Source organism: Nothobranchius furzeri, chromosome 14 (genome assembly GCF_043380555.1).
Source record: "Nothobranchius furzeri strain GRZ-AD chromosome 14, NfurGRZ-RIMD1, whole genome shotgun sequence".
Taxonomy (NCBI): domain Eukaryota; kingdom Metazoa; phylum Chordata; class Actinopteri; order Cyprinodontiformes; family Nothobranchiidae; genus Nothobranchius; species Nothobranchius furzeri.
The window spans coordinates 45,481,320-45,497,279 of record NC_091754.1 but is presented as its reverse complement, the minus strand read 5'-3'; the positions used below and the strand labels follow the sequence as shown (position 1 = coordinate 45,497,279).

The 15,960-nt window shown below is 45.6% G+C and overlaps 1 protein-coding gene across 4 annotated transcripts in view; it reads right to left on the bottom strand.

The window, feature by feature from the left end:
- sin3aa (SIN3 transcription regulator family member Aa) overlaps positions 1-14,753 on the bottom strand; it is a 33,969-nt gene extending 19,216 nt beyond the window's left edge. Inside the window, exons 1-10 of one of the 4 annotated variants that reach the window (XM_015952206.3) lie at positions 14,524-14,753; positions 13,279-13,489; positions 12,987-13,169; positions 8,051-8,157; positions 7,684-7,978; positions 7,362-7,610; positions 2,723-2,875; positions 2,490-2,651; positions 2,193-2,401; positions 1,906-2,116 (exon numbers count right to left, since the gene is read on the bottom strand). In XM_015952206.3, coding sequence (XP_015807692.1) covers positions 1,906-2,116; positions 2,193-2,401; positions 2,490-2,651; positions 2,723-2,875; positions 7,362-7,610; positions 7,684-7,978; positions 8,051-8,157; positions 12,987-13,169; positions 13,279-13,458 — 1,749 coding nt within the window. In that variant the 5' untranslated portion in view covers positions 13,459-13,489; positions 14,524-14,753. The remainder of the gene's footprint in view (positions 1-1,905; positions 2,117-2,192; positions 2,402-2,489; positions 2,652-2,722; positions 2,876-7,361; positions 7,611-7,683; positions 7,979-8,050; positions 8,158-12,986; positions 13,170-13,278; positions 13,490-14,523) is intronic. The other 3 variants (XM_054743074.2, XM_015952207.3, XM_054743075.2) reach the window with 3 other exon arrangements.
- Between the last annotated feature and the right edge of the window lie 1,207 nt (positions 14,754-15,960).

Sequence of the window (15,960 nt, the reverse complement as noted above, 5' to 3'; positions counted from 1 at the left end):
TCAATTTGGTCTCCTCCCCCGAAGCGGGTCTGGTCTTGGTTCTCAAATCTGGATATTCTGTGAATTTTCTGACAAATTATTTCTGAAATGACTTCTACTGAGACACCGCCGAAAAACCATACAACCCATCTCAGAGACACTGGGAAGCACAATTAGATGTAACGCCGCATGAGTTATAGCAGATGTGGTGGTGTAGTGGTTATGGAGTCAGGTTGACATGCTGTTTCGCCTCCCAGTAGTGTAAGTTTTAGGTAGTGTACAACCTCTTTTCTTCATTTCTAGCTACACTTGCCAGTACTATGTTTACAACAATTTACTGGTATACAGTTTAACATATAATGACTAATGTGTTTTTTTTATTTATTTATTTGTTTATTTAGCCAGTGTGAGTCCATTTGTGAGCAGAGTTTCAACTAAAATGCTGTTTAGGAACGACCAAATTCAAAGAACTTTTACAGACATAAATATTTTGCTGAAAATAAACATTACAACTAAAATATAAACAAATTAAATGTTTCAGCTGGCTAAATAGATTGCTGACGACCCCACCGAGAATCGAACCAGCATCAGCTGAGGGGAAAGCAAATCTTAACTCAGACGATCTCGCCACTAGACTACCAAGGCCCATTCAAAAGTTTGAAATGCTGTCATACACCATTTCTGTTAGACCGGCTGTGGGCAGATATTCGCTGAAAAAGGGCTTTTCATTTTGAGATATATTCAGTCTTTGTCATGTAGCAAGTTATATTTATCTTGTTTAATTGGAGCATAGAACATAGCATTAACGACTGTAAACTAGTAACAGCCGTAATTCATGTGGGTCAGGTCAGTTTGCGATAAAGTTGAAAACAAAAACGGAAGTCAGTGGGCTAGGCTGAGTTTGCGTGAATGGGCGGGGCTGACTCTGGTGCAGCTCCACCTTATGATGCAGCTCCGCCTTTGTGGTTCTGCAGCGAGCACCCTCTCCGATTATCGCATGTCTCATTGAAAATGAATGGACGAGAGGCGAAGTTGCCTCCTGTGTGTCGAGCCCATTAGAAGAGCACGAGCCGTCAGCGCACGCAATGAGGAAGTGCACGTGCGCTCTAAACCAGGTCTTTTGGCTGTTTATAATTTTCACAGTGTCTGGTTTGCACTGATATGTTCCGAGTCCCGAGCCCGCACAGATGTTTTACCGGTACGTTTTACCGTGCCCGCGCCCGATAACCTGGTGCGCCTTTTGTATGTGTTAAACACCAAAAAGACACCCGTAACTGAAGCTGCGTCCTATAACACGGTGCGCCCTTTGGTCGTGAAAATACGGTACAAGCCATTTACCATTTTGTGCTAAGCTAACGTTGTGCTAAGCTAGTGGTTCACCCAGCACAATGCATCCAGGTTTCTGGCATTAGGGTTAGGGACCTAAGACAAAGTGTGTGTGCTTTAGAGGTTAAATGAAGATAAACTGAGCATCCCCAGTATGCTAACTGAGACTGAGAAATGTTTAGCTGCTAACCCTAAAAGCCAACAAGTGTTTTTTTTTCTCCATGCGAGTCAGTGCGAGAATGAGACGAAAATGTATGAAGAGCTCATCTTTATATAGCGCCTCTCTAGACAGAGTCACTAGCCACATGCATGTAGCCTCTGGTTTTGCATGCATGTTTTTAATTTTGTTATTTTATTTGTAACATTGCAGTTTTAGCTTTATGGCTAAAGTGAAAAGCATGTTTAAGTGTTTAACTGTTTCGGAGTTTATTATTTTATTGTTAGAAAAACAATCACAGTTGTTAGCTGGTAAACTAAGATCTCAGGAATCTGCATCATTTGACAGACCAACCCAGAAAATCCATCCTTCTCAGCTGAATATTGATTATTGTGGCAAATGAATCCATGACTAAAATAATGGATAGCTGCAGCCCTACTCACCTCCTTACAAAGTGGAGTTCTGCCGGTGCATTTGGGTTGCTGGTAGCTTTTGGGCAGAGCTCTGTAGCTGGAGCCGAGCCTCTTACACGAAGCATAGTCTATCTCCATGGCGATGCCCTCAGTGGCCCGTTCCTTGGGGTACGTTTCAATGTGGGACATTTCCCGGTACCCAAGGAAGATTTTGAACCAGTTGAACAGCTCAGGGAATTTTCTGTGAATCAGAACAAAAAGTGAAAACACTGAAGAGAGTTCCACCAAATGCCAGGAAGGTGGCGTGGGTTACTCACCCTAGAAAGGGCAGAACCAACTGGACCAATTCGGTTCTGGAAATCACCTCCTGGTTAAAGATGACCAGACAGCGCAGGAAGCTGTCGTAAGCCTCAGCGCTCCGTAAGGCTTTACGCACTTTCTCAAAGAACAGAGACTCAGTGCTGATTCCATGTTTGCTCGGGTCAGCCCCCGACAAATCCTTCAGGTTCAGTAGCTTGGGCTTCTTCTGCGGCATCACACACAAGCAGGAGAGTTAAGAACAAACAAGTGGACATGATAGATGCAGGTGACACAGCATCAGTGTAAGTGTAAACCTTGATGGGTGGGCCCCCCCCTGGTGTTGGCTGGCGACGGATCTGGCAGCCGTTCTGATTGGGTCTGTTCTGTTTGTTGTTGAGGTGGTGGACCTTCCTGGAAGTGAAACTGTGGTCGTTCTTCACAGACTCTGCCTTCTCAGCTGTGGTCTTACTCAGCATCTACAGACATACAGAGCTATGAAGAAGACATGGGTCCTGGGTAGACCACCAGAATCCCCCTCCAGGCTTACCGCTGAACTGTTGGCGTCAGGGAGGAACTGCCCAAACTCTGAGAGCAGATCTTCTTGGTTCTTGAAGAGCCTGGCCACCTGAGCATACACTTCCTGTTCTGTCAGAGCCGGTGTGTAGTTTCCCCCTGTCTCCTTAGCATTACGTTGTTCCTTCTGACAAAGTATTGAAACCAAACATTAGAAATAATTGGATCAATTTTGCGCAAAAAATATATACAATGGAAATGTGTCAATGTCTGGTGGACACCTGATGTAGAATAGTGGCCTGTTAGGTCTGATTTTCTATAGAATGTCCAATTCCCATTACTATCTTATTGATCTGAACAAACAAGTCAATTACGCAATAATATTTTGGGTACCCTTCCACCCCCATGTAAAGAGCATGTAGCCCTTCAATCAAGAATTTTTTTTTGCTAATAAAATGTATTATTGAGTGACTAAAAGTTTGATTTCTTTTATCTGAAATTTAATCTTGTCTTTTATTTATTTGTTTATTTTTAACACTGTACAGCACTTTGGTCAGCTGTCTTGCTGTCTTTAAATGTGCTTTATAAACATGGTATTGTATCTGTTTTGGTGACCTGAGGATAAGGGTTCTGCTTTTTGCAGATGATGTGGTCCTGTTGGCTTCATCAGAATGTGATCTTCGACTTTTGCTGGAGCGATTCACAGTTGAGTGTGAAGCAGCTGGGATGAGAATCAGCTCCTCTAAATCAGAGACCATGGTCTTGATTTGGAAAAGGGTAGAATGCCTTCTCCGGGTCAGGGATGAGGTCCTGCCCCAAGTGGAGGAGTTTAAGTATCTCGCGGTGTGGTTCACGGGTGAGGGAAAGCTGGAGCGTGAGATCGATAAGTGGATTGGTGTTGCGTCTGCAGTGATGCGGGCGTTGTACCGGTCTGTCGTGGTGAAGAGAGAGCTGAGTCAGAAGGCAAAGCTCTTGATTTACCGGTTGATCTACGTTCCTACCCTCACCTATGGTAACAAACTTTGGGTGGATCACAGATGCAAGCAGCCGAAATGAGTTTTCTCCGCAGAGTGACTGAGCTCTCCCTTAAGGTTGGTTTATGCTTGACGCGTCCGCGAGGTCCGCATGGCTCCGCCCGGCAAAATTGTGTCATTTTAACAACCACACCCCTCCACCGCGCCTCAGCACGGCCGTAAATTTCCGCACCGCGCACCTAGGAAAATTTCTAACCACGCGGACGGTCGGACGTGGAAAAACATGGCGGACCGGCAATAACTAGTACGGCAGAGGTTCGTAAATACAGACATTTGTATGATTCAGCTCTCAGAGATCACCGTGATCAACATGTTGTTAATAATTCTTGGAGAGAAATAGCTCGCACTGTCGGAAAAGACGAGGACGCTGTTAAAAATGCTGGAATGCCATGTTGTAAACAACAGTAATTTTTACTTCTACTAATGTGTAGTGTTGGATGCACTGGTTAGGGTTAGGGTTAGGGTTTTTACCTGCAATTTGTTCTTGAAAATTGATATTTAGACCCAAAACCGTTTTTGCGCTCTATTCAGGTTAAAATGCTGTCTGCACTACATTGTATGTGAATCTGCCATAGCTAATGGATAAGACATACCTAGTAACCTCTTGCCCTAAGAACAGTTTCTTCCCCTCTGCTGTTGGACTCTTGAACGACAACCCTAGGGCTGCTTACTCCAGTTGCTTGGCTCTAGTTACCTGACCCAGTGTTGTGTTTGTACCTGAACTGATCCACTCCGATTAGTACCTACACTGTCTTGCATATTGCACCTATTTAGTATTACAACTGTATCATGTTTTGTTTCTGAGAATGTAATTATTTTAGGTTCATTATAACTAAGCCAAACTTTTACTAAATCAATCTTAGGAAGGAGACTTCTGATATTTAGATGAATTATATTCAGACCTTTACCCATAACAGAAATGCCACCAAGTCTAAACAACAAAATACATATGCATATTGCATATTGTGATAAAGTTCATTATTGTCTGTAATGTACTGATAAACATTAGACGTTCATATATATTAGATTCATTACACACAACTGAAGTAGTTCTAGCCTTTTATTGTTTCTAATATTGATGATTTTGGCATACAGCTCATGAAAACCCAAAATTCCTATCTCAAAAAAATTAGCATCTTTCATCCGACCAGTAAAAGAAAAGTGTTTTTGATACAAAAAGTCAACCTTCAACTAATTATGTTCAGTTATGCACTCAATACTTGGTCGGGAATCCTTTTGCAGAAATGACTGCTTCAATGCGGCGTGGCATGGAGGCAATCAGCCTGTGGCACTGCTGAGGTGTTATGGAGGCCCAGGATGCTTCGATAGCGGCCTTAAGCTCATCCAGAGTGTTGGGTCTTAGGTCTCTCAACTTTCTCTTCACAATATCCCACAGATTCTCAATGGGGTTCAGGTCAGGAGAGTTGGCAGGCCAATAGAGCACAGTAATACCATGGTCAGTAAACCATTTACCAGTGGTTTTGGCACTGTGAGCAGGTGCCAGGTCGTGCTGAAAAATGAAATCTTCATCTCCATAAAGCTTTTCAGCAGATGGAAGCATGAAGTGCTCCAAAATCTCCTCATAGCTAGCTGCATTGACCCTGTCCTTGATAAAACACAGTGGACCAACACCAGCAGCTGACATGCCACCCCAGACCATCACTGACTGTGGTTACTTGACTCTGGACTTCAGGCATTTTGGCATTTCCCTCTGCCCAGTCTTCCTCCAGACTGGCACCTTGATTTCCGAATGACACGCAAAATTTGCTTTCATCCGAAAAAAGTACTTTGGACCACTGAGCAACAGTCCAGTGCTGCTTCTCTGTAGCCCAGGTCAGGCCCTTCTACCGCTGTTTCTGGTTCAAAAGTGGCTTGACCTGGGGAATGTGGCACCTGTAGCCCATTTCCTGCACACGCCTGTACACGGTGGCTCTGGATGTTTCTACTCCAGACTCAGTCCACTGCTTCCGCAGGTCCCCCAAGGTCTGGAATGGGTCCTTCTCCGCAGTCTTCCTCAGGGTCCGGTCACCTCTTCTGGTTGTGCAGCGTTTTCTGCCACACTTTTTCCTTCTCACAGACTTCCCATTGAGGTGCCTTCATACAGCACTCTGGGAACAGCCTATTTGTTCAGAAATTTCTTTCTGTGTCTTACCCTCTTGCTTGAGGGTGTCAGTAGCTGCGTTTACACGTGCCAAATTTCCTCAATCCGATTGAAATCTTGGTTGATCGGAATTTCCAAATCTCTGTTCACATGGACACGAACTGAAATGATCCGATCATGCCGTGCGTACATATGCACCAAGCATGTAATCCGATTAAATAGGTTGAGCATGCGCAGAGTTGGTATGTTCTTACTGTGTCCAGTTTCTAATTCCATTTTTAGTTCGTTTTTATAACACAGAAAAGTTTTTTTTTTTTTTACCTTGCTGACAGTTTCGTTTGCCAACTGCAAAACTTCCTCAGAGCTGACGCTGATGGTGGCGTCACTTCCCTCTTTTGTAAATCTTTTGTATTTTTGTTGTTCGGTGTTTATGATCCTTGTGTTGTCCCAGTCCATTTTATGGTTTTCTCTTGTGCAGTGATCTGTTAACGGCTGACTTCTTTATTGTGCTTTCTGCTTCTTCTTTTGCTGCTCTTGTGTGTTTTCGACTTGTTTCTTTCTCGCTCTCCTTTCTATGTTCTGTTGTTCGTGTGTTGAGTTGGCGTCCGGTTTCTCCTATGTATGTTTTATTGCAGAGTTTGGGATTTCGTAAACGACTCCACATTTATGTCCAGCTGGTATCTTGTCTTTTGGGTGTACTAGTCTGTTTCTAACTGTTGTGTATGGCTTTGTTGGTGTGTTTATGTTGTGTTTTGTCATTGTTGCTCTTATCGGAGTAGGAAGTGACGCCACCATCAGGGTCAGCTCTGAAGATGTTTGCAGCCGCAAACGAAACGTCAGCAAGGTAAAGAGAAACCTTATCGGTGTTTAAAAAAAGAACCAAAAATGGAAGTTTAGCTCTTGTGAGCTGCTAGCACCAACAGAGTTACTTGTATTTATAGCTGCAGGAACACCAGTAGTGGTGGTGACTTTATTACCTTTAGAACACGTTTGTATGTCACGTATTTTTGCTCTAATTCCAAACTCTAATGATTTATTTCATCCCGCTACATTACAGCGGTAATAACCGTGCTCCTTGTCAGTGAACCAGTTTGTTACGTGCACACCTCAGCAAGCTAACGTCCTGACCGAGGCCATTGTGAGCACGTTGGTCAGCAGACTCCTGTCCATGGTCGGTATCAAGGTTTCAGAGATGATCATGCAGCTCAACCCAGGTTACCACAACTACTAACCTACCAGGCCGATCCCCAGGGCTGTTGCTAGCTATTTTGGTGCCCTAAGCACAAAGGCCTCGTGATGCCCCCCCCCCCCCCCCCCCCCCCCCCACACACACACATACAGAAAAAACAACACAATAACACAGAATGTGCAAGCGCTTCGCCTTAAATTTTCTTTAATTCTCTTGTATGCACAAACTGCTTATTATTTTCCAAAAAGTAGGATTGATATTTTGTGTGTGTGTGTGTGTGTGTGTGTGTGTGTGTGTGTGTGTGTGTGTGTGTGTGTGTGCATGTGTGTGTGCGCGCGCGCGCCCTGACCTGGTATGTGTGCAGAATCTCCAGGAAGGCTTTATAGATGTCCGGCTGGCCCTGGAAGCGGTTCTTGATCTTGTTGACATAGTTGATAGCATGGTTGAACTCCACTGGCTGGTTATTCTGCATGGGTGGGCCGGTGGGAGTCCCGCTGAGGGGTGGGTGGAGCTGCATAGGGGGGGAGTGAGGAGAGGTGTGTGCTGGGATGGACGGATTGGTCTGGCTGCTCGTCGTTAATGCCTGGGGCTGGACAGGCTACAGGGAACACAATGTTAATCAAACAAGTTAAGTTTTACTGTAAAAAAAAGGATGTTGGCCCTGCCCCCACCTTGCTGATCTTTGCGGTGGTATGCTGTGGTTGAAGAGGCGGCGCCATGGTGATGGCAGCAGAGGGGAGTTGGGGCTGATGCTGGGTGCTGGCTCCTGTTATAGGGATGTTCTGGACTGAAATACCGTGAGGAGTGATGTGGTGGATCTGACCAGGCGTTGTCACGTTAACCAGGTCGTTAGTCTGGACCTCAATCTTGTAGCCTGGAGGAAGAAAAGTGTTGAAGCCCATGATGAGATCAGGATGGCCTTTGAAGAGCTGCGACACTCTGCTGATGACCCCAGGAGTGTCGATGCTAAAAGACAAGAGGAGAGACTCAGACCCAGTTTCAGACCTGTGGATCCATCTGATCAAACAGCTGTCTTACCTTTGGGACTTGAACTCCTTCATTATGTCTAAAAAGTCATTGTAGACCTGAGGCTGATTGCCAAACTGTAGTTTCACTTGATCCAGGTATGATAAAGCATCTTCCACCTGTTAGAAGAGACAAAAGCCATGGAATGAACAAACCAACCAAACCTCTCCCAGCTGATCCCGGGGAAGCGAGACTTTACACAAACTTCAGATTATTTACTTTTGAATCTGACTGGATTAGCATCAGGATTACCTGCTGTTGATAAGATACTTCCTCATCTAATAGCTCAACAAAATATGATATTGTAGCAGAGGAAAGGTCCAACAAGGTTTTTGGTCCACAGCAATGTCAGAGGTCAACAGACAGTCAAGTGTCCAGCAAGTTGCTGATGCCAGGAATGTTCTTCCCTGGACCAAAGCAATTCCATGCTTAAATTCCCTAGCGGCACCATCTGGAGACTACGTCTACACAACCTCTCATGTTTCCATGAGCTAAAAGGTCCCGCAGAAATCGAGACTTTTACTCTACTAATAAAATGATTTCTTTCAACCCACAGGTTGTTTACAACCACATGCTGTTATCTACCATGAATGTTCTGTCTAAAGTGATTTAGACTTTAGGGTGTGTGTGTGTGTGTGCGTGTCAAAAGATCACGAGGACACACACACAGCAAATTAATAAAATAACGTGGTTAAGTCTCCAAAAGAAGCACAGCTCATGTCCACCTTTTGTTTAACTTATGGAGCAGACTTTCCTGCGTGCATTAAGCCCCGCCCACTGGCTCGGGGATTTCCACATCCCGGAGAAGTCCCTCAGATTTATATGTGAACGCTACACCACCTGTTGGAGACCGAACTCATGCCATCCAGCCCCACCAAACCCCGACCGTGCCGACGCTAATGTGTAAGCGCCTTTAAGTGCGTTTCTTGGCTCTCTGGAGTATTTTTTTATTTGTCCCCACTATTTACTCAATGTAAGCCGCCAATTGCAGTCTCCATTTGTGAGATGTATTGTAAAAATGAAATATGAAACGAAACTTGGATCAGAATTCAAAATTTATGAAAAATGTATAGAAAATGTAAAATATCTAGAATTTAAAAAAAAACATTTGAGTTTGGATTCATCTTAACAGTTAGATTTAATCGTTTATAAGGGTGTAAGAAAATATCGATATGGCAATATATCATGATATTTTTTCCAGCAATATTATATATCGTGATATTTTTTCCTGCGATTATTATGTCGATATTCAAAAGCCGTGTATTTAATTCTTGAAAGAATTTACATGCAAACATTTGTGTATTTTCTTTTCGTTTTGTGCAATTCAATCGCCACCCGCTAGTTGGCAGCAGTGTGCAGCGGGTTTTGTTTCCACCATTGAAATGTAAATCCCTCCATCATGGTTCAGATACCTCATGTTAAACACGTTACGTATCAGTTTGGACAGTTTATTGAACATTCCTACAATACATTTGGTAAAAAAAAATTGCTTGTAACGTCTGACTGAATGTATCGCAATATATCGTGATATATCGTATCGTCTCCCCTGTATCGTGATATGTATCGTATCGCCAGAATTTCAACAATGCACATCCCTGATCGTTTATCACTTTTATGAACTTAGTCGTCACAGATCTTCAGAAACCCACAGCATGATGACATCACAGACAGCCAAGTCTGTACGTCAAGTATAGACATGAATCACACACACACACACACACACACACACACACACACACACACACACACACACACACGAGAACTTGTGTAACTTGGAACAGAGGGCGAGGAGATAAAAATCACCCCCCCCCCCCCCCCCCCCCCCCAACATTGCTAGAGGTACGACTAGAGATGGAGGTGGAATTGGAGGCGAGATGCCGGAAGGTTTGGAGGTGCAGTACCATGACGGTTCCCCAAGAGGCCGAACGAGTCCCCCCACGGGGGTCCACCACGTGGAGAAGTCACAGAATCGTGGTCGTTTTCACATTCACTAATAACATCTGCATAATAAATACTCAACATTCATTTTATTTAGATGTCTGACTTTAAAACTGAAGCGCACAAAGTTGACATTTAAGTTGGTTACATTCAGAGTTCAAAACCTGATTCAGCTTCAGGAACTTTGTGCAACAACCAATGTTATTAGTGACAATTTAGCATGCCAATAAGGTGGAAAACGTCTAGATATCGGACATCAGCCGACCATGTCTCCTAAATATCAGCGTCAGTATTGGCAATAGAAAAACCAATATGGGTCGACCTCTACAATGAACCTGCTTTCATCTGTGAAGAGCACAGGGTGCCAGTGGCGATTATGCCAGCCTTGGTGCTCTCTGGCAAATGCCAGACATCCTGCACGGTGGTGGGCTGTAAGCACAACCCCCACCTGTGGATGTCTGACCCTTGTGGATGTCTGACCCTCATACTACCCTGATGGAGTCTGTCTCTGACCATTTGAACAGACATGCACATTTGTGGCCCACTGCAGGTCACATTGCAGGACTCTGGCAGGGCTCCTACTGTTCCTTCTTGCACAAAGGCAGAGGTAGTGGTCCTGCTGCTGGGTTGTTGCTCTCCCATATGGCCTCCTCCATGTCTCCTGATGTACTGGCCTGTCTCCTGGTAGCGCCTCCATTCTCTGGACACTACGCTGACAGACAAAGCAAACCTTCTTGCCACAGCTGGCATTGATGTGGCACCCTGGATGAGCTACACTACTTGAGCCACTTGTGTAGGTTGTAGACTCCGTCTGATGCTGCCACTAGAGTGAAAGCACCAACAGCATTCAACAGAGACTAGGGTTGGGCGATTTGTATCATTTTTCCCACCGCCAATCGTCAGTCCAAAAAATGATGATGAACGATTTATTCGTGCATGTGACATAATGACGCACGGACTGATTTGCGAACACAGAAGAAGACCAAAACATAGAATTTTTTAATACAAGCAATACATTTATATTTTTCTTTTTGTTTTATTTTGTATTTGTAGTTTGGTAGAGTGATGTATAAACGGCCGTATTAAACTGGGTTAAAAAGTTAAAAAGAAGACTCGCCTTTGTTTCCCTGTGGTGCCCACTGTTGTGGTTTTTATTCAACTCATTCACTGCCAGCCGTTTCCTGATCGCTAACGGCCTTCGCCGCCAGCGTTCCTTACCATTTTTACTGTTTTTTTAAGAGTCACAGAACGTTGCGTGCTAGGATGATGTCGACGCCAAAACAACCAAAACAAAGAGGAGACTCACCTCTTACATCAGGAAGAATCTGCGCGTTTCGAGCGTTATCCGTTCTTTCATAATCCGTAGTTGAATTGTGATCGGCAGACGCTTTTCCGGTTCGCGCCTCACTTTTTTTACAGGAACGGCCCTAAACAATCTCCTAACACATGGATGTTCTGCTTCCTGATCACGTGACGTATGACGTATGCAGGGCTGAGATGTTTGTTCTCTCGGCGTGGGGGCTCGTTCCGATGCTCAAACAGTAAAAAAATGCAAATTATGACTTTAGTCGTCAACGGCAGTGAACGGTTGGATCTAAAATGACGACTTTAGTCATCATTGTCAGTGAATGAGTTAAGCTAAATGTTTCTTTCTGAACAAAAACTTCTGGGGGTCTTTCTTTTATAAGTGGGGGATGGAATGAATCGCTGCTGCGTTTGGACGCACTCTGAGGAGGCAGCATTTGCTCGCTGCCAGAGGTCACATGATCCATTTATCCCCGTCACTTTCATTTTTTAAATAATAAATAATCATTCGTTAAATTTCCTTTAATTTTAATTAATATTTAGTCCAACCAAGCTAATCAGAATGCCCCAGTAACAATAACAATGCAATTAAACGATTTAACGTAAATTAGGAACATTTCGCCTGCTGCGGCTCGAGCGCACATTCCTCCTGCACCGCGTAAACCTGAACTGGTCACCTGCAGCTTGCGTGTAATCAAATGTCTCTAGGGAGCTTGCTGAGGAGGTTATGAGCGTCTAGACGTTTGCCTGAGACAGACTTGTGGCTGTTTAAATAATGTTCTGGATGGATCCGTGCTCTGCTGACACACTCGAAGCAGGTGATGAATAACGACGAGCGCTACTTCAGCCAAAGCTTTAAATCAGGAAACATTTCTCCAAATTAAATAACCAGAAGTCTTCCAGACTCTGAAAGATAGAAGGGTTTCCACTTTCCACTCAGCGCCACGCTGTGGTGCACGATGTCGAGTGCGTCACAGACGCTCTCCAAACCCCTCCTCAGCGCGCCGTTTGCGCGTGCACTGTCAGCAGCCAGAGGTGGGCGTGGTGAGACAAGGCTCAGATGCGCAGATGGAGATCTTTTCTTGATTGTTACCTCTGCGATGTTCTCTGTACGTAACGTGTAAAACATTTGTCAATAACAAACAAATAAATAAATAAACAAATTGCATCCTGTAAAAAACAACCGTGAGGGCTCAGCCCATCGCCGATGGTTGATTCATTCGTCCCATCGCCCAACCCTGACAGAGACCCAAACATCGGCCAGAAAGCAAAGGAACTGAGAAGTGGTCTGTGGTCACCACCTGCACAGCCACTCCTTTATTGAGGATATGTTGCTAATGGCCTAGAATTAGCATCTGTTGTCTTTCATTTGTACAACATTAGTGAAGCTGCCTGTCAGTCAGCGTTGCTTCCTAAGTGGACAGTTACATTTCACAGAAGTGTGATTGACTTGGAGTCACCCTGTAGTTTTTGTGCAGAGTATTTGTCAAACCTGCACACTCGGAAGGTGTGCAAAAAAGGTGAGAACTGAAATCTCTTCCTTCTAGGATCCGTAAGCATGAAGCCTGCAGCACCAGGTACCAGAAAAATCTCATGTTTTATTCTCAAACAGTCCAATAAACAACTGCGGTCCTTCAGGCTATGGGGAATTGAGCGATGTCACAAATAGGAAACATTAAAGACGTGTTTAATGATGACCATTCACCTTGAGTCTCTGGAACTGCTGGTGGCCCTGTGCGGAGGCTTGGGTAGCTGCTGTGTGTCCGTGTCCCGACATTACCGGGGGCCCGTGGGGCTGAGCGGCTGCGCCGTGGTGGAGGGGTCCAGCGTGGACTGCTGGAATTGGAGCGTGCCCATGCCCAACACTGTTCTGGGTTACAGGAGGAACCTGGTAATTAAAGATCAACACATAAAGTCAGTCTACAATCAGTTTGCATAGTAAAATAGTTCTCGCTTATTTTCAAATGTCCCCTCGACTAACCACTGAGTGAGCTTACTTGGTACCCCTGAGGGACTGAGTACTGCACGCCAGCTGTGGGCTGCATGTTGTCACCTACGGCGTCATACACAGCTGGAGCTGGAGCCAGGGCACGGTGCTGGAAAGCCTCCACGTTGCCAGGAAGGCGCCGATGCTGGGGCGCAAAAACAGTTTCCTGATCCTCCAGACGTCGTTTCATTATGAACTCATACTCGTGAGAGCTGCAAGACCTGGGGGTAAAGGGCATCAACAGGAGGTAGGACTCAGCTGCCTGGGCCAGTGTGGTAACAGGTGATCATGCCTGCAGGTCCACTGTGGTGAACACCCCAGAGCTGCACTGTTAGGTCTGAGTGTAACGGTCCCACTACACCCAGAACAAGAGCTGAGCTCAGGAATGATCCCAGCAGAGACCATCTTCCTCAGGAAAACGCAGTCGCAACATTCAACAAATGGTTTGAGTGGGTAACATAAAAGGGTTTGTTAGAGCCACTGGTGGAATAAAAGTGCATTAGCCTTGATGACAGGAGGAATGTGCTGCTCGCGCTCTCCGTAGCCAATAAAAACACAGGCAGCCTACGTCATCGATGCAACAAACAGGTGCTGCTGAAACGTGGGAGTTCTTCCACACACCAACAACTGGTGGGCGACTGAGTAGAGTGCTTTAGGAGGGAAGCAACACCACATTCTGTAAACATGAAACGGTTCCGAGCCGGACCGGTACCGGGCCAAAGCTCTGGGCCGATTGGCAGACCGCCTCCACCCGCCGTAGTAGGCTACAGCCATGATGGCTACAAGCTAACACGACCAAATCTGACGGCCTAGCAATCACAGGCACCGAGCCCGATGCTCCAACACGCCCGCCATTAGAGAAGGGTGCACAGGTTCGGCTAGTGGGCCTCCGTCTGGTCAGGTAAGCCGGCTTTCTACCTGTCTTCCTGTGTACCGGACACGGAGCACTTAGCTTTGTTTAGTGTGACTGAGAACGTGTGTAATGGCCGGCGGTTCTGGGCTGCTAGCTAATGTAAACAACATGGGTAGCTCCACACGGAGCACTGTGCGGGGATAGGACAGCACATGCAGGACACCCTTAGCGAGCTGACCGGCCAGGGTAGACGCAGCTTAGTCTCTGGGAGGACAGTCCGATGGGCTTTTATGAAACATATCTGCGAGTCAGATACCGACATGGTCCTCTCCGAACGTCTAACTATGGGCAGCGACCCTAGCTAGCGACATTAGCTTACTGAATGGATTCAGCTGAACTCACCCACAGCAAGCACAAGTTTCCAGATGATTGCCCAACAATCCGTTATTCTGGGATTAGAAGCAGCACCTCTGATTAGACTCCACTAGATTGCCACGTATGTGCGAAAGAAGCGTGTCAGTGGCGAGTGACTTAAAGTAAACAAATGAGGCAAAGTGAAAACCTCTCCGCTAGAGGAAAACAATTCGCTCGGTTAGCTGTAGAGGTAGGCGGAGCTCTGGGAAGAGACCCCGCGCCAAGATGCACACGATTGGTCAGTTCCTCAGAGGATCTGCACGGGGAGGGGCTTTGAATTGTTTTGAATTCGACCTGTCAATCAAGGATTGCTCAAGCACACCCCTCGTGAAGAAAAGCGCCACATCCTCAGCGCTCTTTTCAGGGCATTTAAGACCGTTCCATTTAAGGTTTTTAACGGTTTTTAGAGGGAGTTGTACATCTGCATAACATTTTTATTCAGGATGAACAAGGAACAACGGAAAGAAGTCTGTTCCAGGATGCTGGTAAAGGGCCTGTATTGGACATAGCGCCTTCTAGAGTCCTGGAACCCCCAGAGACGCTATACAACAGTCATTCACTCATTCACACCCTGGTGGTAATGAGCTACATTGTAGCCACAGCTGCCCAGGGGCGCACTGACAGAGGCAAGGCTGCCGTACACCAGCACCACCAGTCCTGAACACCACCAGCAGGCAAGGTGGGTTAAGTGTCTTGCCCAAGGACACAGCGATGACTGAGCGGGGCTCGAACCTGCAACTGTGCCACCGTAGCCTCATGTGTATTAAAGGTGTGGGACACTCATTTCATCAATACATTTGCAGTGGTCTCTAGTAGGAATGAATGCCTTGTAAGACATATTGGGGGTGTAGTACACTGGTGCACCATTTCCACTATGTAGTAATGGGAGTTGTTGTCTATCTAAAGTGCTGCAGGGGGCAGTGTGATGTTGTTATGCTCTGACTGTTTTTGGGTAAGAGAAGAAGAACCCAGCTTGAGTGTACAGACAACTGGAAATTGAGGTGACAACGTGCCGTTCACCATTACACACTAACTAGTAGATGCCCTCATCACGTTTTTGAGTTTTGTTAACTGATATTTGGACATCTTGCCCTCAGATTGAGACGCACCTGGCTGCAGCAAAATGGCAACTTGCGCTTACCTCCAGTCGCCATTGCCTTACCGGAAGTGCTTGTTTGACCCTGAAAATCATGTGACATAAAAGTACGTGCATGGCGTAAGTTCTGTTTGTCACCAGCAGGTCACGAGACGAATCAGCACCAGTAGCGACAGCAAAAATGGAGGTAAGTTGTGGGTGGTTACCTGCTAAACCAGGGGTTGGCAACCCGCGGCTCTGGAGCCGCATGCAGCTCTTTCATCCATCTGATGCGGCTCTCTGCTTGTAAACTAATTAATGAATATTTAATTAAAATATATTTGATTTTA